Below are 26,635 nucleotides of genomic sequence, written 5' to 3' on the forward strand. Positions count from 1 at the left end.
TCAGCACTCTCTAATGCATAAATAAAGTATTCACAGAGCGCCACATTTTACGTCAGTGCCTCATTCCAAAATGGAATCAATTCCCTTTTATTCCTCCAAACTCTACACGATTATTATTAATTAAAATCACACATAAATATGTATTCACAACCTTTGCAGTGAAGCACAAAACTGAGCTCTGGTGCCTCCTGTTTCCACTGATCATGCTTGAGATGTTTCTACAGATTAATTGCAGGCTGCCTGTGGTGAATTCAGCCGATTGGAGATCATTTGGAAAAGCTCACACCTGCCTGTGTAAGGTCCGATAGTTTACACAGCAGGTTAGAGGACAAACCGAGCATGAAGTCCAAGTAATTGCCCAGGCCTCTGAGACAGGATTATATTTTTATTATGATCAATAAATTAGCCAAAATCTAAAACACGCCAAAAAATTCCCTTTATTCTTTTTGTCATTGTGGGCTGTTTGGTGCATAATTCGCCATGGTACATATTTGCCACTTGGCATGTGAAAATTCATCTATATTTGTAGATTTTTTTCATTCTCTATTATTTGCGGAAATCTTAGCATTTCACCGTGTTTGTTTTTGTGCTTGTACCAAACAATAAATGCATTATTTAGGCCTGGTGCACACATAGGGACTTTTCAAATCTGAAGTCACTATTTATCTGTGACAGACTCCAAATATGAAGATTTAAAAAAAAATCTGTTGGTTGACAATTTTGCTCGTTAACCCCCCCCCCCCCCCCCCCGTTGCTTTTCCTCACAATTGGTCGAGGGCGTGGTGGAGCCTATCGCAGCTATCCCAGGGTATACCCTCAACTGGCAGGAGTGAAGTGTAAAAAAAAAATATTCAAAGCAATGAAGATTGTGCCGTGCCCCTGCATAGATGTCTGCATCTGACAAAATGAAATATAACATATTTATGCTTTGATATGATACCCTTCCATTAAATTATCCTGAATTTCCAGTGAAATTCCATGGGAAAGTTTTCAACAAAAAAAAAGGGGGGGGGGGTTCTCCCTATTCATGAGGGACAGGGACCATACCTTGCCGTGCATAGCAAAAATCCGGGAGTAAATATCCCCCCCCCCAAAAAAAAATAAATCAATAAAGGTTTAGAATTACCTGTACAGCTACAAGATGGCGCTAAAGCATCCACCGTTAGGCTCTTCATCCCAACACAGTTCCTTATCACCGAGATGGTACAAACGAAATATTGTATATGAGGCAGGCCTTTTGGCCAGAGGACAAAATCAGCGACTAGGTGAGTTCTTCAGTGAATACTTGCGAGTATGTAAGTCGCAAATACATATGTCAGTGACCACCCCAATTCCCCAGGATAAATTTCCATTACCATAAACTGAGCAACATTTTCCACCCCTTTGTAATGCTGTCTCCAACCTTGCATTTGTAATTGAAATAACTCTAGAAGTATCATCCCAATGACAAGAACACTAGGCTGTATAAATAGGGTGCGTGTTTGAGATCTACTCCCCCCCCGACCCAACCCCACCCTTCCCTGTCATGGAGCACGCAATGCTGTTGCTCATGTCCTGTCCGCGCACACAGCTGTTCCCCCCGCAGGAAACATTTGCAGGAGCTCTTGGGGTGATTCCTCCTTTTCCAGAAGCCAATCACGTGACCCCCTCTAATAACAGGAGACGCGAGGTTTGCGTTTTCTCACTTCTCAGTGCTGACAACTGTGGAGGCACACACATGAGCACTTGTGAGCGGAGCAGAGGGACCTCGTTTGGACATTTCAACTGGACGTAAGAGACGGAGATGGAGCTGCAAAGCTCGCGAGAACTCGCGCGCCGCCTCCAGTAGCGCGCACCGTCGCAACTCGCTGAGTCGCGTCCGCGGTGTTGTTGTTGGCCAACTTTTGCGCATCTCTTACCTGGTCCTCCGGTCGGGGCGAGTGCGTGTGGGCGCATCCTCATCGTCACCTTCCTCGCAGGACGGGAGGCTTGTATGTGGAAGCAGCAGACGGCTCCGTGAGCTGCAGCCACCCGGGTGCCACTTTGTCAGTCCCCCCCTCTTTAAAAGTGTCCGATGTTCGCCCACAGGATGATGTTCATCGGACTCCTGCTTCAAGTCTTCTCCCACGGTAAGCATCTTTTTTGACCTAATGCTTTTTTCCTCCCTGATACAGTTGAAATAACCACAGCAAGGTTTCACGTAAATGTTTGCCTTACAAGTGTGCTGTTGTTCCACTTTAATTAGTGAAACCGATGCATGTAATTGCCATGAGTTTAGTGATGGATGTAGTCTAAGTCATTTTAAAAATAATCATAATGTCCCTGTTGATTCTTTAAAGCGATTAATAAAGTTTATGATTATGAAAGTGATCTATCTATCTATCTATCTATCTATCTATCTATCTATCTATCTATCTATCTATCTATCTATCTATCTATCTATCTATCTATCTATCTATCTATCTATCTATCTATCTATCTATCTATCTATCTATATCTATCTATCTATCTATCTATCTATCTATCTATCTATCTATCTATCTATCTATCCTGTTTATTGGTGTAGTATCACCTCTGTTTGCATAAAACGTCGCATGTGTTCCGAAAGGCACATTATGTACTGTAAAACCTGTTTTGGACTTAGGAACATGTTGGAAATTATTTGACAAAAATTGGAAGATTTGGCATGACCCACCTAGGTACTTAAGATTACTAAACTTGCATCACTGACTGTAAGTGCTATTTTATGACGAGGGTCATTTAGAATTGCTGCTATCTGCATTCTTGCAAATGCATCATGTGAATGCGGTTGGTGAAAGGTGCTTTTAAGGGGGGGGGGGGGTGCAAAGGGGAAAGGGAAGCATTTTTCAACAGTACTCTCTTGTACACAAACACAATTGGTAAAGAAAAATCCCATCATCCCATCAATCCATGTACCTATTTGTCTGTATTACAGCTAATGTATGAACGTCCCCAGTAGCCCAGGTTGGAGTGGAACCTTACAGCTGAGAAAATGATCCCATTGACTCCATTTGCGATTAATTTCCGAGGCAGCGTAATTTACATGTGGATGACATCATGGGTTCACTCTTTCTTCTTCCTTTGGCCACGATCCAAAAGGGGCGGGGGTGGGGGGTGGGGTCATCCAGCACATACTGAATGGACTGTCCCACACCATGGCGACATTTCATTTACAGTATCTGGTGTTCCGCTTAAACAGGAGGCTTTTCCTCCCATTAGCACGTGTGTAAATCAGTGCCACTGTACAAAACATGTACATTAGATGGTGATTGGGGGAAGATTTCATATGATGTCAGAAATTGTAGGATTCTCCACTTAATGGCAGTAAAATAGGAGACCACTTTATGACATATCATCATTTGGGGCACTTGGCTTGATTAAATTGGACAAATACTGTGAGATAAAAGGTACTTTAAAAAGGGGCTGCCATATCAATGTTATTTTTTGAGCTGTGAAATAAAGTGAATCTGGATGAATCCACTTCTATTCCCACCTTTGCTGAAAAATATGAGCTCAAATCATCAGGTCGATAAAATAGTTGTGACTGAAAAGCAGTTCTCCAGTGGAGCATAAATGAGTGTTGATCTGCAATATAAGACCCAAAAAAAAAGGTGTTATTTTGCTTTATGGGTATTCTTCATCGCTCAAGGCGAGCAGACTCATTAATTTCATGAGCCTGTGTCTGTGTGTGTGTGTTTGTTGTCCCCAGGCTGTGCATCCACATACACTCTTATAAAAGACACATATTTCTCATAACGGTTCTTTGTTGACCAGGTGATCTGCACAGAAATCAGTTCGTCTTGATAGTTTCATCTCTTTTTGGACAATGTTATGTCAGGCTGCTTATCGTTTTATTCAAAAAGTGTGCATATGCTTTACATGCCAATTTTCCTATCACCTTCATCCTGTGTGTGGGACACCTCCCTTTAAGGCCTCTAAGGTCTTATTTTCAACGTGTCAAAATGATAAGATAATGGGAAATTGAATAGTTATGGTATGGTCCAGTTAAAATAGAAAATTACTGTAGCGTTGTTGCAATCAAAACACACTGAGTAAACTTGGTAGACATGCCGCACTTTTGGGTCTCAACTTTTCCAAAATTACAAAGGAGTTTGAATCAGAGCGTTATTAGTTAATGCGTCTTTCTGATTCTGATTAAAAAACAAAACAGCATTTATTTAAGGGCAAGATGCCGCGTAATAATTTTCCAGGGGCTCTTTCTTGCGCTATTTAATGGTGATCTCTGTCATCGTAAATGCAAATTGTCAGCGATAGACTTTCATGCCTACTTTAAAAAGAAATCATCTGATTTGAAATTTCCTTCAGAGGTATTAGAGAAAACAGTAGAAGAGATGGAGTGGTGAAATCACATTTCATGCAATGTTATTTTTAGATTTGAATACATTTGGCCATGTACAACTCTGTCACCTTAACAATGGCGGCGTGGCGCTTGAGAGGGAGCCTTCCCCAAAATGTCTGTCATTGGTGACGAGCTACAGAGCTGTGGGCGAAAGCTCGCCAAAGTCATCATTAAAGTGTCTGTTCAAGATTGAAGGAGGAGGAGGAGGAGGAGGAGGATGGCACCTGGTTGTCGACAGCAGATGCAGCCTTTGCGCTCTCCCCTATGGAAACAACATTCAAATTTCACAATAGCAGCAGGCCTGCCTGTATTCTATTCAGCAAGGAAAACACAATTGACCACATTTTAAAAACTGCCCCCTCCCTGTATCATTCGCATAAATTAAATGTTCTTTTATTTGCAATGGAAAGATGCGTTTAAAAGGATGCATGGGCATGCATTGCTAGGCAAATCAATTGGAGGCCAGTCATTGTTAAATGATATTAAAGCTGACTTTGACCCCTGTGCTGCAAAGCCCTCGTGGATTATTCACATAACCTGAGGTGTGAGATGGAGTGTGGCTATTTTGGTTCTTCATTTAGTGGGCGCTGATTGTGGTGTAACACCACTGTCATGAATTTCCCAGAGCTTTTTTGTAAAGTTATGTACGGTTTACTGTCTCTCTCTCTCTCACTCTCTCTCTATATATGTATATAAAAATCTGCTTGTAGTTTTTATTTGTGACTGTTTAAAACTCGACTTCTGTACCTTTCCAACAATGCATCACATTGTCCTCACTCGACTCTTCCTGTCTTTCTAAACTGTGTACCCACAATTCTCGTATGTTTTGGCCGACTGCACACAAAGATTGAACTGGCAACACGCCCACTGGACAGCACCAAGATGAGAGAAAATAAAAAAAGAGCCTCATCATTTCAAGCGTCTGATGTCGTAAAAAGATCATTTGGATTATAATGCTTGTATCGTGAAAACAAAATTGCCACACAGAATTTTGTAGATGACAGTGGTATTTAATTGACTTGTCATTGCTACAGTGGGGAATACACATAGTGACAATCGTGTTATATTTGACCATTTCCTTCACTATGATCAAACACAGTGAAGAGTTGTTGTTTTTTTGGAAAAAAAAAAATGCTGGATGTCACAAAAAGACAATCCTAAAAGATTATCCTGTGGTCTACGATGTGTTAGGAATATTTTTCTCCCCAATCTGGACAGAAATCAGACAGTGCTAACAATTGTTTTCATCATGTTCAATATGTTGGTTATGTTAAGTATTTGTTTGAAAGTAATGTCTCACAGGTCGTGACTCGCAATAAAAATGAAAAGGTGAGGTGTTTGCAACGCCAATGTAATTACCAGATAAGCGAACGGTTGACTGAGCTTCCTATAATTTTTCTTCTAGTAATTCTCTTCTTCTCTGAAATGTCCATCTGAAAAACAAAGTAAATTGTCAGAAGTAAAATTACATTTGACCAGCAGTCAACCTATTGCACTAAACGTAGAGGTGGTCGCAGCAGGTGCATGTAGGTTTAGACCGACTTTCTCCCGCCAAGTTGTCCCCCACAGGACGTATGTCAAAGGACACATCGCAGCGAGTCTTCTCGAAAATCAATACCTGGGAGTTTTAGTCTCCCGCAATCAATGAAAACAGGGCACTTGGGCGGGCTGCATGTTATTCCAAAAGTGCATGCATTGTGTAACACAAGAACATACCACACTTTGTACTGAAATGCCCAGATTAAAGAGAACTATAGCAGCAGCAACAGTTCTTTTTTTTTTCCCTACCCCCAGCAAACCCCCTTGACACTTGTTTTTCCAACTCCACCCCCAGGGCTGACATCCGCTTTCTAGCAGGTGCAAACCAAGCACTCTGAGGCAGGCAACTCAGTAGGAAGCATCGGTCTCTGGCTGGTTCTCGTTCTTCCCCCTGCTTCCCTGGCCCCTGCCCCGAGACTTCCTCGCAACACCTCATAAAAGTGACACTAAACACTCAAAGTACTCATCAAATGAAACTTCCAGCAATGCTTTCAGATTTCAGGAAGTAATAATACTGTAATAACATATTTCAAGGAACGTGTTCCCTGTATATTTTTTAAAATTTTTTTTGAATGTTCAAACAGGTTTTATTTTACGACTTCCATACCTTTACGGTGAGGATCTTATATGAACTAAACATTTAGTTTGACCTGAAACGTATAGATTTAGCATTTACCAGGTATACATATATAGACACACATATATTAAACATTTAAGATTTAGATTTAACTAACATTTTAATTTTTGAATTGGACTTTATAGTTGACATTTTTCTAATAGTGCAGAAAAGTGGCTATTGAAAACTGACTAACTTTTAAACATGTTTTGAAGGTAAATGTAACAAATTATTGCTGTTGTCACGTCCCATCGGATCGGGGGTAGGACCCAAATGCAGGACTCGGAAGATGCAATGTAGTTCAAGGAGAAACGTTTATTATATGCAGAGGTCGGGGATCGAGCAGGCAGTCCGGTGCAGCAGCGGTAGTTGGGACGTCGGGCGAAGAGAGCAGGTGAGCGGGCAGGCAGGAGTCGGTACACAGGAGAACAATCAAAGCAGGCAGAAGTAACGAACCAGTCAGGCTTACAAGGTTGTCGGAGAACGGACGAAGGTCGGTACACACAGGTTCAATTAGGGATACCGGAGCACACGAACGGGACATGAAGATCAACAAACTGGCCCGGCCAGTTGTCATCGCGGTCATATAAATCCACAGCATAATCAGGCTGCATGAGGCGCGGGTGTGCACCTCCCAATCAGCGCACCCGCGCGGGCACCTGCACAGCTCGTGCTGGAGCTGCAGGATCATGACAATAATATTAACTGTTTGAGCCTAGAAGAGGTTACAGTGATCCCCTGTCCTGCTACAGGGACCTAACATTGCTGCAAGTGGGGGGAAAAAAAGGAAAAAAGTAATTGACGCTCCTTTAGTTAAGTATTTACTCTTGTGTAAAAAGTACCAGCTACCAAGAACTGATAGTGCAACCACGTTCATGAATTAAATTTCAATTAACACAATGACCGAGAATTGTGAACAACACTCACTTTCTTAGTGACACATATTTTTGATTGTAAACATAGTGTAAAACCGCTGCATTGTACTGCCAACTACCACTTACCAAATCCCAGGTCAATGAAATTGTTAAAACTGCAAATATACCACATGCTGTGATCCCATTTCAAACTCATTTTAAATAACCTCCTTGAAAGCAAATAACTTACGGATATTTTGATTTCAAGAAAAAAGATTTCCATGAACAACCCAGGCTAAAGTTAACTCCTCCCTGACATACATTACACGGACAGAACACAAATTGGTAAATTCGTGACGAGCTCGCCATGTTTCAGCATAGTTTCAGATTAAGCAACTCACAGGTCGCCCCAAGACGTTCCACTTTATTTGACACAAAGAGAAGATTTTTATCTCCTGAAGTGCTTTGCCTTTTGATTGAAAATTACATACGGGGCTGCAACTACGGCCAAACAGACAATTTGCCAAGAAAACATACGGCACATCAGAGTTTGGCATTGCGCAGTGGAGGAGCCTGAAGTATTGACAAAGCTGCAGGAGAAAACCCCGAGTGCTTGATGGGACACCTGAGGCAGGCTGCTGTAGGTCAGAAGGTGATGATGTGGGACTGCAGTTCAGGGTTACACTTTATCAAAACAAGACATTGGTCCATGTAATGGTCTTGTCAGGCAAGAGCTGAATCAGAGTGGGGTCCACTGCCGCTTGCGAGGCTGCCCCATTCTGCTCTGGTCTGCTGTCCTTGTGGGCTATGTGCATGAAAACCGATTAGAGTAAGTGCAACTGTGGAGTACCTCTCAAAGACCCACTCACTTAAAAATACAATTTTCTTTGCTCGCACAAATTGACAACGAAATAGCAAATAATTTCTCCATCAGAGATAAGGGCTTAAAAAAATGTGGACGTCTGCAGTCTGCAGACGTCCTCTCGGTGCCATTGTTGCCATCTTTTGAATGTAATTATATGAAGGCGCGCACCATCATTTTATACATTTGTAGTAGAAACTAAAATTTATGATTGGAGCTGTTTTTTTTTTTTAATAGAGCAAAGGTGTGAGGCTAAGAATAAATCTTTTCAATCATAACCCTTTCAGTCCTTCTAGAAATTCTAAGAAAGGACTAATTAACAATAAGTGATGTTTTATCTGGATGTTTGGATAATCACAATGTCAACATAGGCATTGTTTACAATGTAAAGTTGCTAGAAATATTGACAGAAGAAAAAAAATCCATGATCCACATTTTTTTTTTTTTTTTTGGGAGTTGCACCTTATTTTCTGTTCTTAATCACAGGTGTTAAACTCATTGTAGTTTAGGGTCCACATACTGTACAGGTTGTTTGATATCAAAGGGACAGGACCAAGAAAATCATCTATCCATTTTTCGTACCATTTATCCTGTCACACGCAGGCTGGAGCCTATCCCAGCTGACTTTGAGCAAGAAGCAGGGTACACTATGAACTGGTTCCCAGCCAATCGCAGGGCAGGTAGAAACAAATTCACATTCACACCTACGGCCAAGTTAAAGTCTTCAATCAACAGACCGTGGGTGTTTTTAGGATTTGGTAGGAAATCGGAGAACCTGGAGAAAACTCACCCAGACACAGGGAGAACATGCAAACTCAACACAGATAGGCTCAGGATTCGAACTGCGGTCCTCAGAACTGTGAGGCAGATGTGCTAACCAGCTTTCCAACATTCCACCCACTGCAACCCAATGTACTTAATGTAATAATGAATAACAATACATTTGTTCTTTCTTTTAATGCAAAATAAAATAAAATCTTTGGATTTAGTGGCATTTAAAAACAATCATTGTGTAAAACAACCTCAAAGTTCATGAGAACATTTTGTTTCAGTGGATACGCCTGCTCTGTCATTGAAGCTTAAGGCACAAAACTTCAAGTCACATATGTGTGGAATTTAACAATATAGTATTGTACTTTGAAATGAAATTGATTTATGAATACATAGGAATTATTACTGTTCCATTTTCTACATTATCTTAACAATCCCCCAAATTATCCCATGTCACCACCACCATAATTTCGTTTGTATTTACATCGTAGACCATTTAAAATTAATTCTGGGGGCTGTATTGTAGTCCCTAAGCAGGCCGGTTTTGCCCCACGAGCCGTATTTTTGACATCACTGGTCTACACGTCAGACTGCAGCAAAATTTTGTGGAAATCAGTAAGTGTGAATATAATTGTGCCAAGTGTTTTTAGAAATGAAAATTTCTAGAATTCATATTTAAGTACATTATCCCATGTAAAGGAATAACACAACTTTGCTATTTTGGGTATTTGGTTGCACAGCATCCATTTGGAGGATTAAATAGATTTTTTTTTTTAGCAAAAATACTGCTATTGAGTTGAGTTGTTTTTGAGTACTGCACGTCGTAGCCTGTACAAAAATTGTGAACCACAGCACTGTTGTAACATTGTATTTAGAACTTCCCTTCCCTCCAGGAGAGATGTATTAATCATTCAGATTTTATGCCCACACATACGCCAGTGGAAGGGATTCAAAATAGACCTGGACCTGTGACGAGCAAAAAGTTGTTGTTTTTTCTCCAAATGCTGCTCTGGGATGTGTTTTGACAGGTCCACATAAAGAGAGATTTTACATTGTTATTTGTATGTGAGCCTCTCAAAGATGCAATGGAAGTTTGTTCCGGAACCTTTTTTAGATCATTGCTGTGCTAACGTACCCTTAAAACGTCTTGGAAAGGGGTGAAATTGGATCGGGCAGTCGAGAGTACTGTTTGTGTAGGATTGGAGTTCAAAGCAGTGATTGAAATGGTTGAAAGTTTGATCTTTAATTCCATGTTGGATCTTCGTAAAGTAAAAACCTAAAGACGCAGAGGCATTAGTACACTCATGCAAATTAACACGAAGAGAGGACTGAGATGGGTACCTGGATTTATGGGCCATAGTGTCAGTCTAGTTGGGGTGTGGGTGAGGGTCTGGGGGATTGAATTAAGCAATGGTGGCCCACTGTGTGGGGTCAGTGGCTGACAGACAAAAGTGGACACAGCAGCTGACGGGTGGTGATCATATGAAGGGACCACCCCCCGGCCCCCCAAGATGAGATTGCTTGTCCCTGGCAGATGGGTCAATTTCTGTATCTATGGCTTTGACCTAATTGTCTCCAAAATCAATTTTCCACAATGTCCTTCTCTCAGGTGTTATGTTAGAGGGCAGTCAGGCAATTCACAGCTTTAAGAACCTCATTACAGCCTCCTCTGTACACTGTGCCCACGCTGGGCCCTTTGTTCCGTCAAGGCTGACGACTTAAAACATCAAGAGAAAGCAAACAAAGGCAGACTCTCAAGCAGCCTGCTTCATCGCTGTTGGGCTCTGTGAAGTTATTGTTATTATTATTGAAGTAAGGCCAATTATAACAATAATCACACAACTATATATAACGGTAGTGCATTTTTTTTCCAATATGGAGCTTTGCAAAATATTCAAAGACACTTTAGGTTACTTACACACTTTAACCCAAAAACCCACTCACTGAAATACGTCATAAGCATTTTTCTTGAAATGTTGTCTCTGTTATACTGAGGCACAGAATTTTGCACCCAAGTTCGCTTATAATGTGTCATTCTGAAAAAGACGAAGGAAGTACAAGTACCCAGAAAGTACAAGTAACGAGAGAAAAACAGGTTTTTGGGAGAAAAAAATTATACTATTGTATTATGAGAAAAAAATAGTACTGACAGTTCTTGGAAAACACGGTTTTCATTTGGTGGCATTGAAGGCACGGGGAGAGGACGGTAGTCAAGCAATTAACATGTTTTCCTCACAATTCTGGGGTTCAGGTCAAGACTCTGCCTTCCTTTGTTGAGCTTGCATGTTCTCCTTGTGCTTCCAAACAAAATTTCCAGCAGTGTAAATGTGAGTGTGAATTATAGTAATTACGTAATAATATATAATTGTAATTATGTTCATAACAGTTGTATTCAAATGCAATTAAGTATTCATTATATTAAATGATAATTGTAATTATTGCGACTTTGTTCACCAATTGGCAGGGAGAACACCAATGGATATACAAGCCAAAACTGTACTTAACTAATATTATTGTTACTTTAGATTAATATGAGTCAAGTCCAAAGTAAAAGTAGTCCTCCAGATAAGTAAAAAAAACTCAAGTACTGAGTTGTAGTTTCTGATTGTATATTCTTTTACAGTCAAATGTATCATCTTAAAGAGAAATAAACTCAAGATACTGCTAGAAAGCGGACGACTGACTGGGGTTCTACAAAAACTGCATTTTTAATTGGTGTCATTGGAGTCGAAACTGGTATTTTTTTTCCATAGGGTCCCCAAGTCTTTAGCAGGACCCGTGGCAAGAAAAACGTCAATTCCGTTTGTGTCATTCAACCTCAGGAAGGGACTCTTATACACAACCACGTTTTAAACTGTTCATACTCATGATAATGTGTCATGTGAAAGTCCATCCATCCATCCATCCATCCATCATCCATCCATCCATTTTCCATACCGCTTCTCTTCACCAGGGCCGCGAAGGTGCTGGAGCCTATCCCAAATATCTTTGGGCATAATGCAGGGTACCCCCCGAACGGGTTGGACATGAAAGTCAACAGTCTTCTTTTTAAGGCAGATACATATTTCTGCAAATAATAATCTGATTTCATCCTGGTAATGTGACAACTTTCAGTTCACATATTTTCAGCGCAGCCCTAATACTCCGTTATACCGGCTGTTATCATGTACAACCATCCAATCTAACAAGATCCAATTATCCTTTAATAATGCACAGACTGATTGACACGGTCAGTGTCAGAATTAGCAATCTTTTGCATTTGCAGTTTGCAATTGTGTAGAACTGCACCGCATCACAATGAGAGCTGTTTGTAATTCTGAAAATGTAGAGATTGTCTTAGAATTGGCACAATGAGGGGGGATGGGGGAGTAGGGGGGGGGGATAAGCTTTTATGATAAAAACACAACTTCGGATTCAGCTAGTGTGAGGATGCCCACGGCACCGACTGCAGTCTTCTTGGCTAAGCATATGTTTAATTTTAAAAGATGTTGGAGGACAATGAGCTGATTGGTGGAGAAAGTGGGAAGAAAGGGCTGCATCAGCAAGGACTAACACCAGCCTTAATTATGGCCGATTAACCAACTGTGTCCTTCTTAAGGAAACAACTCTGTCCAGGGGCGAGTGCAGCACACAAGCCAAAATACACAATTAATTCATTCATTAATTCACTTGCGGCTCTTAACACAAAGTGAAAAGCCTTCGCACACACCAAAAGCGATGGCGCCACGTTTTAATCTGCAATACCGTGGGGAATAAATGCATTTTAATTGTTGGCATGACATGGGGGTCAGTCATGTGCTGATTGGAGAGAGCTTGGACGTCTACTAGACCTACAGTATCGGTCATTTGCCATCTGCTGTGCTCAATTTATTTTCGGGATAATGTCTTTTCATTTTACTGCGTTGAATAACAGCCAGATGAGACACTTTTGGCAGGAAAATGGTCATAACATATTGTACTCAGGCCTCTTTGCAGCTTTCTAATGTGGCCTCTTTGCTCTGCAGGTCAATTGCTGTCTTTACATTAATATTCCATTAACTGTGTACTACTACGGGTACTTAGTATGTTATTTTAATTTGTGTGATAGTACAGTATATTCATCTCGTATACATAAACTACAGTACATTTAACATGTATTTTGTATGGTCACAGAGTGATATATGTCGTAATATACAATGACCTGTTTGGCTAAGACAAAAAAAAAAATAATCATATAGTATACACTCGCGAGCCACAATTTTAAAGAACACATTCAAAATCAAATTAAACTTCAGTCAAAATCGACTTATCATACTCGACTATTCACCTTATTGCAAGTGCCTTTAGATTATGCAAATACATGTTATTATACATTTGTGATCATTATTTGATTAGAACGTTTCATTATTACATTGTTATTTATATACTATTTAAATATGACGTTTGTTTTATCCGCCAATGAACAGTGACATGAAAGAGGTCTTGGGAACAAATGTGAGCTGTGTGTGTGACCAGTCCATGCGGTAAGAGAACGTTTTTTTGGGGGGATTGGTGAAATGAGGACGTCCCACAAGCGCCTAAAGCAGGTGTACCTAATGTTATGTCCAGTGAGTGTGCATGTGCCTTTCGTCCTTCACCCACCTCATCAATGGTGTGACTTCCACGCAGGAATTTCTTTCCGCCACACTCCCCGTCTCCCAGCAGACTCCGCACTCCTCCGCCACACTCTCCTCTCATCTCCAATTACTGGCCAGCAGCGTGGATGGTCGGCCATCCATCCCACGCCTTTGAATGGCTAGAAGATAAATTGGCCACAGCCAATCACTTTTTCTGTGAGCGTTGGTGTGTGGTCTCCCATGAACGCTGTGAACCTTCATCATCTTTTCCTGCACACATTGTATTAATCACCCCAGTGAGGAATCAATAGCGTGCATTATGGCACAGATATCACAATAATTCATCCCCAATTCATCAAGCGCACACGTCACTGTTGTCTCCACACTTAAGAGATCTTTAGTTAATCAATACGAAGAACTCTGTGATGCCATATTTGCCATATTTCCCCTCTATATTCCATGTTTTCTTAAATTGAACACAGATGCTCAGTGTGTGTTGTAATGATCTGGGAATCCAACCATTTGAATGAGATAAGCGCTGCTTTTTATGAGCCGATGATCGTTTTCCCGTCTTGGCCTGTGGAGTTACGGCGGGAGCTGTGGCAGGTTTCCTGCAGCGGCAATAAAGCGCAGCCTCTGTTTATGATTTATTTCATGCCTGGGTGAGACGTGGACCTCATGAGGGGTCTGACATTACTGAATACGTGGCAGCAGAATGGGACGGCAGCTGCGTTCAGCCCCTGCGTTTAATCAAAATGTCTGACCAATCTTAACACAATGCTGTGAATATGTGTGTGTGTGTATGCTTAATCTATATGTTAATGTATGTGAGCGTACATGTACTTGCAGTCAAACACCACCACCCACAGATCTGTGTTAAAAGTTCATTTTTTTACAGTTTATATAAACATGAGCTTTGGTTTTGTTCACTTTCATTTGTTACATGTGTGAATGCTAATCATGGAAGTTTTGCCACATTTGGTTTCGGTTCCCAAAGTAGCTCAGAGATTGAACGATCATTAGTGTTAAAGTGTTGTTGTGAGTTAATGATCATCAAGCAGACACACATTCTTGGCAATTACTTTTTGATTCATGTTAGTTTTCAAAAGTGCATGACTGGTAATCAGCATTAGTTTTGTGTCAATAAATGATGCACATTAAAGCTGCACTTGACTATGATGTTCACAAAAATATGTAATTAGTATTCAGTAAATCTATAAAACTGAAATAACTTTGTAAGGATTGTTTTTAGAGTTGAAGTATTTACATTTTTATGTGTTTCTCAAATTAAATTATTGAATCCTTTCAGAGAGGTTCAAATTATCTATTGTAATAGTTTTAGTTTGCAGGACATTCACTGCAACATCCTGAGAGCTCTTTTGAAGAATCATTTTTTTAAGGCTAATTCTGTCTATCCATCCACTTTCTTAGCCTCTTATCCTCGCAAGGGTCACGGCAGTGCTGGAGCCTATCCCAGCTATCAATGGGCAGGAGGCAGGGTACACCCTGAAGTCGCCAGCCAATCGCAGGGCACATAGAGACAAAAAGCCTCACTCCCAATCACACCTCGGGCAATTTAGAGTGTTCAATTAATGTTGCATGTTTTTGGGATGTGGGAGGAAAACGGAGTACCCGGAGGAAACCCACGCACCTATGGGAAGAATATGCAAACTCCACACAGGGAAGGCTGGGATTGAACCCGGGTCCTCAGAAGTGTGAGGCCAACGGTTTCCACCTGCGTTACCGTGCCGCCAGGCTAATCCTAATACAGCTAAAGACATCGCTGTCTATCATGTATTTCTGAGCCCTCTGCAAACTGTTTTCCTTGTGACTAATGGCTATGACAACTTTGCATGACTGCAGGTATTTAGAGGATCATGCACTGAGAGGTTTTTGTCATTCCGGAGACATCAGCAGCTTCAAATACCAGTATTTTTTTTTTTTTGTTTGTTTGTTTGTTTTAACAGCTGCTCTCTTAATAAGATGCATTGGATTGACAGAAACTTTCCTAAATACACAAGTCAGTGCAATGATTTTCTTGTGTGGGGATAGGCTCTAGCACGCCCGTGATCCTAGTGAGCATTAGCAGTACGGAAAATGGATGTTTATATAATTTAAATCTTAGATGGATAATAATTTGTCACATAAACAAATCCGACTTTATTTTGGATGGCATTAGATTATTCAGGAAGATCTAATGGCCAGTGAAGCAATTTAAAGTGTGATACAATGTTCCACTAACCTGTTCAGGTATTTACTGATCCTTGTGCATGCGCAGTATGTCACATTTTAATTTTCTATATGCAAATGTTACGGTTATGGAGAATTATGAATGTTGGTGTGTTTTCACTTAATTCTGTAGTAATTATATTGTTATATGTGCATATGTTATTCATAATACACTGTATCTTTGAACTATTTATGAAGGTTATTTAAACTGAAAGATTGAGCATGTGCCATCTAAAAGTTGGGTATGTAACACGATTCTATTTTAATGCAGGGCTATGTTCTACATATGAATGTGACACTATTCAGCAACTGACACATAAATAGGTATCTAATATACTCTCTGGGGAGTGACATAAGGAAGGCTTTAGAAGTGAAAGCGGAGGTGGAAGAGAAAAAGGTTTACATAGGAGGATATTGTGGAGTGTGAGGTGTGCTTCAAGCAACGATAACAATGTTGGATTAGAGTATCACAACACTTTCACATAAAGCTTCGATATTTAAGCAGTGTCTGAATTTTAGCTGACTGGTTGTTTGGATGCGGTCCAGAAGCTTGGAGGGCCCCCTGAATGTCAATCAACCCAACCGGTCCACCCACTGCAGTGTTTTATGGTCATATTGTGAATGAAGAACACTTGTGGCCATTCAATTTAATCTTCCCTGCGGTTATTATAATGAGTAGTTTTCCAGCGTGTCCACCGAGCACAATTAATTTGATCTGTTGTCTTAATTACAACCTATTTAGCCTAAGAGCAAACAGCGGGGCAATTAACCCTGCAGCTAAGCACCTTCCTCAAAGACAACGTATCACTGTGTCTCTATCAGGTAGCGCACCGGTTTTGGCCTCCTTTGACTGTCTGCTGGCAGAGCAGGGCTGCATCCAAGAGCAGTCTTGCATGGTCCCGTACCGCCTGCTGGAGTACTGTGCAGATGAGGAGGCGGTTTCGCCGCTCAGCCCGGAGGCCCGCACCGAGTGCCTGGAGGCTCAGAACTCCTTGCAGCACCATCGCCCCCTTCAAGTGTGCAAATGTCAGCGTGGATCTCGAAGAGAGGAACACTGCCTCCGGGTCTACTGGACTGTGAGGTTTGGAGGTGGGATTTAAGCTCTACTTCTGTGCGTGTGTGTGTGTGTGTGTGTGTGTGTGTGCGCGTTTATTACATACCTACGCCCATAGCAGTATGCACACCTGCATAACGTAATGAGATTCCAGCACAAGACTCAAAGAGTCTGCCTTTACAAACTCGAGTGAAGACTAATTGTACACCTTGCTCGATCCGTGTTTCCAAACCTCTGTAGACCAAAAACACAAATTTACATTGTGAAAAATCTCATAGTCCACTACAAAACAAAATGTGTCACAAAAAGTGATAGAGATATGTCAAATGAAGGCAACCGAACTGGATAGCATGACCTCTGGTGTTCTTATTGCGGTAGAAATGTTTTCAGACTGCATGTATTTGCTGTGCTGTTTTTAAAATGTATTTTTTAATTGAACCAGAAAGAACATGGAGCATCTCTATCGCTATCTTGTTATAATACAAAAAGAGGAAAGATGTGAGAGCTCAAGGTTAGAGTGTGACTATTTGACTATTTGAGAGGTACTTGGCAATGACTGTGCCATTCATTGACTGCTCTTGCGCATTTCGGTGAGAGAGACACTCCACACTTTGCTTTTAGCCACAGCTACATATGAAATCATAAATAGTTCATTATTACAGTAAAACAAAATCCTATATACATTTCAATACGCAGAGTTGTTATGGTTCAGCAGCTTCTGGCTAGTTTTTGTTATGAAAGCTCATTCATTTTTGATTGACCTTTACATCCATCCATCCATTTTCCTCACCGCTTATCCTCACGAGGGTTGTGAGGAATGCTGGAGCCTATCCCAGTTGTTAACGGGCAGGAGGCGGGATACACCCTGAACTGGTTGCCAGCCAATCGTAGGAAACATTGAAACAAACAGCCGCACTCACAATCACACCTAGGGGCAATTTAGAGTCTCCAATTAATGTTGCATGTTTTTGGAATGTGGGAGGAAACCGGAATGCCCGGATGAAACTCACGCAGGCACGGGGAGAACATGCAAACTCCACACAGGTGGGACCGTAGAACAGTGTGGCCAATGCTTTACCAGCTGATCCACCGTGCAGCCTGACCTTTACATCTGTAATTCAAATTTAAATTGTAACAAAAATTGTTGTCCACGGTCACCCACTCATAAAAACTCCCTGCAAAACCCTGAGCATCACACTTCAGTTACGTTCAGCCGTTTTGTTTTCTGTGCAGCGGCCTTAAGATCCGTCAAAGTCCAAATTGTCCTTTGGTGTCAATGTGAGCATAGTTTCTTTTTTTTTGTCGATGTGTCATGTGATTGGCTGGCAACCAGTCAACGATGTACTCCACCTCTCCTGTAGTCCGTTGAGAGAGCATGCAGCTCACCCACGACCCTAACAAGGATTGCTGTGTACAAAATGGATGGATGGATGTTTTTGTAATGCTATTTCATAAATATTCATTTGTTGCTGCAGATGGTGCATGTGGCACAGTTGCTTTTTGCTATACTGTGTTGTTATCTATTTTAGATCGATTCTAAAATTATGTTGTGACAGTCAGTGGTGGTACTAAAAGGGGGCTTGAGTTGAATAAGGAAGGAAGGAAGGCCCAGCTACCAAATGGACGGTCCGCCTCTGTCGTGAGTCATTCACTGAGAAATTGAGGAAGTTATGGAAAGACATTGTTGTGTCATTAGCTCGCAACTTCAAAACTATATATCTGATTTCTCTGAAATCTTCTTCCCCCCTCATTGTGCCAATTCTTCTAATCGTCAAAAAATTAGCATTGCAGATGCCCAGAGTTTTAGATCGACAATGTATTTTGTGTATTAGTGTTTTGATCTGCTTTGGGAGAGGTCTGCACTCTATTGAGTGCCGTTTTAGTGATGTTTGCATTTTGAGAATTTTGGATACAGGTCTTTTATCCTATGAGATTGTGCAGGTGTTCCTAATGTTGAGGCCCTTGTGTGTAACTAATGAAAACAAGACTTCACTTCTCTTTTTAGCTTATGATGAGTACGAAGTATCTCCATATGAAGAATTGGAGTTCAGCCTGGTGAGAAACATTGACATGTCGCATATGGCGTCCATCATGGCAGGTATATCCACGGATATGAATGAATAAATGGATGAATTATTGAAGGTTCTTTCCTTGTAGACATGATATTCTTGTTTTCTCACCAGCTTCCTCCGTGTCTGTGGACGGCCACAATCAGTGTCTCAAGGCAGCCCAAGACTGCGGCCTCTTTGAGAAATGCGGTTCCCTGCGCTCTGAGTATGTTGTGGCGTGCACCAAGCGGGCAGCGACCTCTGACAACACTTGCAACCGTCAGAAATGCCACCGAGCGCTGCGGCGTTTCCTGGAGCGTGTCCCAGAGGAGTACAGCTTCGCCTTGCTCTTCTGCCCCTGCTCCGACACCCTATGTGGGGAGCGCCGCAGGAAAACCATCGTACCGTCTTGTTCCTATGAGGAGAACACTAAGGGGGAGGACCGAGTGGGCAAGCCCAACTGCCTCAACCTGCAGAACTACTGCTCCAGGGACGAGCTGTGTAGGTGAGAAAAGTTGGACGTTGGATTTCCTTTCTTGTTAGTCATGGGCAAATAAAATGGGGAGAACAATGTCTTTTTTTTGGAACATGCTCACCTTGTGCTTCACTTGTTCTGAATGTGTATAAACTGTATGTGCTCTCTATTCATTTTGGTTCTGACCTCCATAACATATTATAGGAACGAATGTTTAAAAAAGAAACAAAAATGTATCTGCTCGTGTCTCAAAAAGCTTGAACTTTTTTTAATCTTCAAAAATCCACATTTCAAGTGAAGAATTCCTTCCCTTTGGGGATAATTTGAACACGTGCCTATTTATGGTTGACTCTTTTTAAATATACCTTTTTATATAGTCATCTTATTTTCTGTGGAAAATGTTACTTTTGAGCTTTGTCTGTAATGCTAAACTAACACAGGATGGCACCAAAGCCTTAACGAATCAGAAAGTAGTAATTGGTGTCAAGCAAGTATTGTGAGGTGACTGACTTTGTAGCTATACGTCTTTGTAAATAGTATGTCGGAGGAGTTTAGTCTTCGCTGCCTATGTATTTGTGTACCCCTGGGTGACTTTTAAAACGTCGACAAATTTTCTATTTCTTGAAAATGTATATTTTGTTATTTGGTGGTGGGGCCATACACGCCGCAATCATTTTTCCCTTTCCTGCACAAACAACGTTTTTTTTATTAATCAACGGACTGCAACAATAGCAATTTTTCTAAGAAGAAAAAAAAAAAGAAAAACATTTTGCCCAATAACATATTTGGGCAGAGCATCTCAAGCCACAATCCACATTCAGAAGACATTTGTTGCTAGAACCCATAAAGCCAAATCAGTACATTTTACCCTTAAGGCACTTTTGAAATTCAGAACTTCTACATATTTATATCAGTGTTATTTTGTGTCTCAGATCCCGGTTTGCTGATTTCCAACACAACTGTCAAGCAGCTCCTCTGTCTACCTCTGGCTGCATGCGAGAGAGCAGAGCTATGTGCCTCAAGGCCTACGCTGGACTCATAGGTGAGCAAATGAATACGGAGAAGATGTTGAGGGAGGGAATTGTTTTGTGGAATAGGCACAACGAAGCATGGAGGATTATTAGCGCTCATCAGCAGGTTTCTATTTAGCTTTCATAATCCTTTTTCTCCACAGAAACCAACTCTTTACTAGTTTTATTGCTTTTAGCTTTTGGCGATATGTTGCATCTTGTGTCAGTGGTTTTATTGGTCCGCAATAATTGGTTTTCTCTCTCAATCAATTTCAAACAAACCGCATCAACTTTCAAATTATATTGAAGTACTATCCAGATACTGTGCTGTTTTGCTATTACTCTTATGTAAAATTTGAACAAACCACAGTGACTCAGACAATATCAAAAAGCCTCTTTGACTCTCTCATGTTTTCTTCTTCTCATCGGAAGACAAAATCCTTTTCTCCATCTCCTGGATGGAAGTTTCTTTATAAAATTTGTTGTTTCTACCCGTTTTGTTGCTGCCACTTAGGGATTGCTGTCAAAAATACCCCAAAAAACAATCTCACACCATCATCTCATCAAAATGTCTCGTTCCCTCATTTTACCTCTCGCTGTATCTTTCAACACACTTTTGACCCCGTTGCAGTAGAGTGAATATTGTCAGTAGTCTGTTTGGTCTGTTCAACAGAGGCACGGGGCATTAATAATACCCTAGCAGCCTTGAAACTGATGTTTCTCTTTTCCAGGCACCATTATGACTCCCAACTACGTGAGCAACAGCAGCACGGAGGTGTCCCAGTGGTGCACGTGCGACGGCAGCGGCAATGAATGGCAGGGCTGTCAACGCATCCTGCACATGTTCAAAAACAACATTTGTCTGCGTGAGTGTCATTTGGTTGACAGAAAAATGAACCTCCTTTCTGTGCTGGATATATCAATATAGCAATGCATATTCCACACAGGTCATGGTAAAACAGCAATGAAGTAGAGAAGTACACTGAGGTATACTTCATGTGATACATTACATTTTAAACGCTTCTACAATGCTCCTAGTGTTCGTCTTTTACAGAGTCTGCACTGCAGTCATGTGAAAAGTTTCAGCTTTGGTTTTGATTGGGTTCAGGTTGGTCTTGTATAAGGTACCTACTTAAGGCTGAAGTGACCCTTGAGTTAAGGTACAAGTATCTTAATAGAATCGAACATCTGTACTGTTGTCGTTTGAGTCACCTTGTAGAGTATTATGAAGTGAAGGTCCTAAAGGTACTAAAATTTTAGTAATGAGTCATGAATGGGGCAGCACAGTGGAGTGACTGGCTAGTGCACCTGCCTCACTTTTCTGAGGACCGGAGTTCAAATCCAAGCCCTGCCTATGTGGAGTCTGGATACTCTCCCCGTGCATGCGTTAAGTTTTCAGCGGGCGGAGAATGAGTTACCTTCCAACACTCCAAAATCACGCCCAGTAGGTTAACTGAAGACTCTAAATTGCCCATAGGTGTGAACTGGTGTGAGAAGGTTTGCTTGTTTATACAATATGTGCCCAGTGATTGGCTGGCGACCAGTTCAGGGTGCACTCCGCCTCTTGCGCAGAGTCAGCTGGGATGGGCTCCACCATGCATGCAACCCTAGTGAGGATAAGCAGAATGGAAAATGAATGTATAAATGAGTATGGAAGAGGGTTAATGGAAATGTATTGTCGTAAAAGTATACATTTGGTTTCAGAAAATAAGAGAGTCAGAGAAATTTACAATAAGTTGAATTTAGATAGGCCTGAATTGCTTGTGAAAAGTGAAAAAGCAAGAAAAGCTTTGTTGCCCGAGTCGAGTCACAGTTTAATGAGCCTCACAGTGGAGTCGCCACGTGTATCGAATATACTGTAGAACAAAGTACGGAAGTCAGAATGACTGAATGGTGATGATGAATAATGAGCCATGCAAAGACACCCCCTTCTGACTCTGCCTCAGGTGCTGCCATCAGCTCCATGGGAGTTTCCGTGGACCCCTCTGCTGAGACCAGCCCCGTTCCAGCTCCCGAGCCCTCCCCAAAAGTCCACGAGGAGAGGCTCCACGGCATTAATTCTGTTCCGGAATTCACCACCGTAAGTTAAACCCTCTTGGCGCATGATCACAGCCATGCCGCGTGAGAGTTGAACCCATACTAAAAAACTCGATGGAAAACCAACCAAAATTAAAATGGAGCCAGCAGGGACTACAGCAGTGATTTGGGACCAGCATCCTCCTCTATAACCTCAGATTAGTGAAAGGCCCCACCCACCACCCCAAACCCCCTCCTGCCTTTTGTGGTCACGGATTATTTGAAGGTGTTTGCAACACTGGGCTCAGCCCTCAACTTTTAATATTCATATATGCACACCCCTTCACTTTATATTATCTTTCTTTCCTCATAATCCTCCCACAGCACCCCACCGCTGCAAAATCTGTCACTGGTGGGCTGCATTCAACATCCATACGCATGGTTTATTTCACAGTAAACCCCTTTTGAGTTCTTTGATATTGTGGGATGCTGTGCAGAAAATGGATGGATTGAAGTTTGGGTGAGGTGAATATCTTGGGAAGTGAGCGATAGGATGTTTGATCCGTGTGCACTGGCAGCCTCACTGATGATCGTTGACTATGGTCAGTGAGGTGCAGTGACAGCCATATGTGCTTACCATATGAATGTGCGCATGCATCAATTCACTTAATTAATCATTCGCAAAGGAAAGTGCACATAGTCAGTCTTGAGGCTCACCAAAGTGTCATGACATAGGTCGACAGCTGGGTGAGGGACTCGCCATGGTGACAGCTGTTTCCTGCTCACATCACAGAGCAGCAAATGTGTTTACAGTGCACACACTATAGGCTTCATCCCCTCCAGCTGCAAACAGAAGCTTTTAAGTGGAGTGCCCAGTAGGACTTAAGCAAAGGAAGACGAAAAGCATCTCTTTGCATTTTGTGGTTTAGTGGTTTGGTTTGATGCACTGATATGATGCTGATGCTGGAGTGTCTCTTTTGTTTTCTTGAATTGTGGACGAAACCAAAACATTAATTTGACATTAAGTTATGTAAATGTACCTTTTTTTCATGTGTTTTTAACAAATACTTCAACACCTCAATCTAAGTCCGTAGAACTTTATTTCCCAAAGTAATCACTGGTCTAAAATCCATCCATCCATTTTCTTAGTTGTTTATCCTCACAAGGGTCACAGGAGTAATGAAACCTATCCCAGCTGTCAACCGGCAGGGGGGAGGGTACACCCTGAACTGGTTTGCCAGCCAATGGCAGGGCACATTGAAATAAACAGCCGCACTCACAATCACGCCTAGGGGCAATTTAGAGTGTCCAATTAATGTTGCACGGTTTTGGGATGTGGGAGGAAACTAGAGTGCCGGGAGGAAACCTACGCAGGCATGAGGAGAATATGCAAACTCCACACAGGCGGGGGCAGGATCGAACCCGGGTCCTCAGAACTGTGAGGCCAACGCTTCATCAGCTTAAATATACTTGGGAAAAACTGATACTTTAGTTATAAATGGCATCAAAATAACTCACTGTGCCTGTTTTTTGTCACATTTACTGTACCTACATTTATATTTGCCAGCAGCAGCGATAAGGTCTCAAAAGTGTGAGGCTGGATACAAAGCGCTCTGTTGATTCGCCGACACCAAATCATGTCTTTTGTTCAACAATGGAAAACAATCAAAGCTTTTCTTCATGAACTATAGAGTGACACAAACAATAATTTTAAGCTCTATATGGATGTTTTTCCACAATTTTGGTTTCTGATCAGCCAACAACACTTTAGCTAACGTCTAACAATTTAAGTGCAGCATCAACCTGTTGTTGTTCCACCACAGCAACACCCAGATGGAAAAATTGTGTTTTCAGGTTGTTCACTCATCCATTCCATTTTTATGATTGCACTCTCAGTATTGCCGGGGGCCAACTTCATTTGATATAAAATGTTCAGTTGGGCTCCAGGATGATCTGATTGTTTCCTGCTGTCGAGGTCAATGTAATATATATATTTTTTTACTTTTATCTATAGCATCCTTTAACTTCACGGAATTCCTTAAAATTAGATGGTAACCGAATAATGGAAGGATGTTATTTAGTAAAGACTAAAACAGAGAGAGCTTCAACTGGTTGGTATTCCTTCACATCATTCCTCCTCTAATTCCTTTCTTTTTTTTTTTCATTTACAGATTGAGACCGGTGAAGAAGTGGAGCAGGAGGAGGTTAAGAGTGAGGAATTCAACATCATCCCACCATATTCTGAAAAAGATTCCAACATTGAGTCGAGGGCCACAGAGAGGCAGCGAGGGGCAGCCAGCTCACTGGCGCCAGTCATTCCACTACTGCTGCTGTCTGTACTCAACCTGGACTGGGACTGTTAGAACAACTAAAACTTCAGTCTTCTGCCCATTTTTTTCCTGCCATTTCCCACATTCAAACACATGCCCACTCCCCAAGAGAAGTTGCCAGAATACACTGCAAAGGCTTTCATTATAAAAGAAAAGTACTCTCCTCCATAAGTGTTAAAAGATATCTGGAGTGTAGCAGTATCTGTGTCTCTTAGCTCTGGAGCAGATAGCAGTGCATGGCATAACTGAGAAGTGCTGCCTGGGCAGCCTGTTTCATACTTAAATGTACATCCCCTCTTTTAACCGGGCACACATTGCCAAAGGCCACACTCATTGTACGTGCTCTCCTAGACAAAACCGCAGAAGCGGCGTACTCTAGTGCATCCGAGGCAGAGTATGGCTTCTGATTTCTTTTGTGACTCGCTTGCCCCGTCGACTTTTGCTCTGTCTCCATCGCACAATGCTCTCAAGTGAATTCACTTTACCGGTTAAATCAAAACATGGTGCTGACTTGAGTCAACATTCTATTTCATCAAATGTACATTTTGCAGTGGCCATAGAATTGCCGTTGTAATCTAGCTGGGTTAATGGCTGAAAGATCCAAGCAACAGCATATGGTGCAGCACACATTTGACTTTTACAACTTAACATTTTCCACCAAAGTCTGTTCCAGCAGGCTGCTTGACCTTGAAGACCTTGACCTTGACCTGAACTTCCCCTTAAACAATTTTGGAATTCCCCTATCATAAAACCTTTAAATTTTGCATTAAGATATGCTTTCATGGTAGTTTAAATGTTTTATATTGTACTGTGAAAACAAACAAGTCATAAAAGTTGTTCAAAGTTAGGGCGCACTCCCGCTGGGATGGTCCTATCGTATGAGCACATATGGAGAAATAACCACATTCACAGCCAGGCCAGGTTAAAGTCCCCAGTTCGGATAACATACATATTTTGGACTATGACAAGGAGCAAACCCAAGCAAGCACAAGGAGAACAGCGCTAGACAACAGCTTCTTTTTCTTTCTTCTTCTTTTTTCCCTTTCGACTTGTCCCATTAGGGGTCGCCACAGTGTGTCATCTTTTTCCATCTAAGCCTACCTTGTGCTTCTTCCTCTGTAACACACATTGTCCTCATGTCCTCCCTCACAACATCCATCAACCTTTTCTTTGGTCTTCCTCCATAATAATATACTCACTCTCACGCCTCTGAACATCTCCAAACCATCAAAGTCTGCTCTCTCTCACCTTGTCTCCAAAACATCCAACTTTAGCCGTCCCTCTCATGAGCTCATTTCTATTCCTATCCAACCTGCTCATTTTGAGCGAGAACCTCAGCCTCTTCATTTCTGGTACCTCCAGTTCTGCTTCCTGTTGTTTCGTCAGTGCCACCGTCTCTAATCCGTACGTCATGGCCGGACTCACCACTGTTTTGTAAACTTTGCCCTTCATCCTAGCAGAGACTCTTCTGTCACATAACACACCAGATACCTTCCGCCAACTGTTCTACCCTGTTTGGACCTGTTTCTTCACTTCCTTACCACACTCTCCATTGCTCTGTATTGTTGACCCCAAGTATTTTAAGTCGTCCACCCTCGCTATTTCTTCTTCCTTTAGCCTCACTCTTCCCCCTCCACCCTTCTCATTCACGCACATATATTCTGTTTTACTTCAGCTAATCTTCATTCCTCTCCTTTCCAGTGCATGTCTCCATCTTTCCAATTGTTCCTCTGCGTGCTCCCTGCTTTCACTGCATATGACAATATCATCTGCGAACATCATGGTCCAAGGGGATTCCAGTCTAACCTCATCTGTCAGCCTATCCATTACCACTGCAAACAGGAAGGGGCTCAGAGCTGATCCCTGATGCAGTCCC

The 26,635-nt window shown here is 41.7% G+C and overlaps 1 protein-coding gene across 1 annotated transcript; it reads left to right on the forward strand.

The window, feature by feature from the left end:
- Window positions 1–1,541: 1,541 nt before the first annotated feature.
- LOC133491835 (GDNF family receptor alpha-4-like) lies at window positions 1,542–26,635 on the forward strand. Its single transcript, XM_061803480.1, has 8 exons — window positions 1,542–2,108; window positions 16,649–16,915; window positions 18,886–18,978; window positions 19,064–19,433; window positions 20,336–20,445; window positions 21,145–21,279; window positions 22,360–22,493; window positions 24,601–26,635. Exons 1-8 carry the CDS (start codon window positions 2,054–2,056, stop codon window positions 24,790–24,792), a joined length of 1,356 nt encoding a protein of 451 aa, XP_061659464.1. The 5' UTR covers window positions 1,542–2,053; the 3' UTR covers window positions 24,793–26,635.

This window comes from Syngnathoides biaculeatus, chromosome 18 (assembly GCF_019802595.1).
Source record: "Syngnathoides biaculeatus isolate LvHL_M chromosome 18, ASM1980259v1, whole genome shotgun sequence".
Taxonomy (NCBI): domain Eukaryota; kingdom Metazoa; phylum Chordata; class Actinopteri; order Syngnathiformes; family Syngnathidae; genus Syngnathoides; species Syngnathoides biaculeatus.

Coding starts and splice junctions, on each gene's coding strand:
- LOC133491835 (XM_061803480.1), top strand. CDS start 2,054: ATGTTCGCCCACAGGATGATGTTCATCGGACTCCTGCTTCAAGTCTTC. Junction 19,434..20,335: donor TCCAGGGACGAGCTGTGTAG/GTGAGAAAAGTT, acceptor TTTGTGTCTCAG/ATCCCGGTTTGCTGATTTCC. Junction 22,494..24,600: donor CTGTTCCGGAATTCACCACC/GTAAGTTAAACC, acceptor TTTCATTTACAG/ATTGAGACCGGTGAAGAAGT.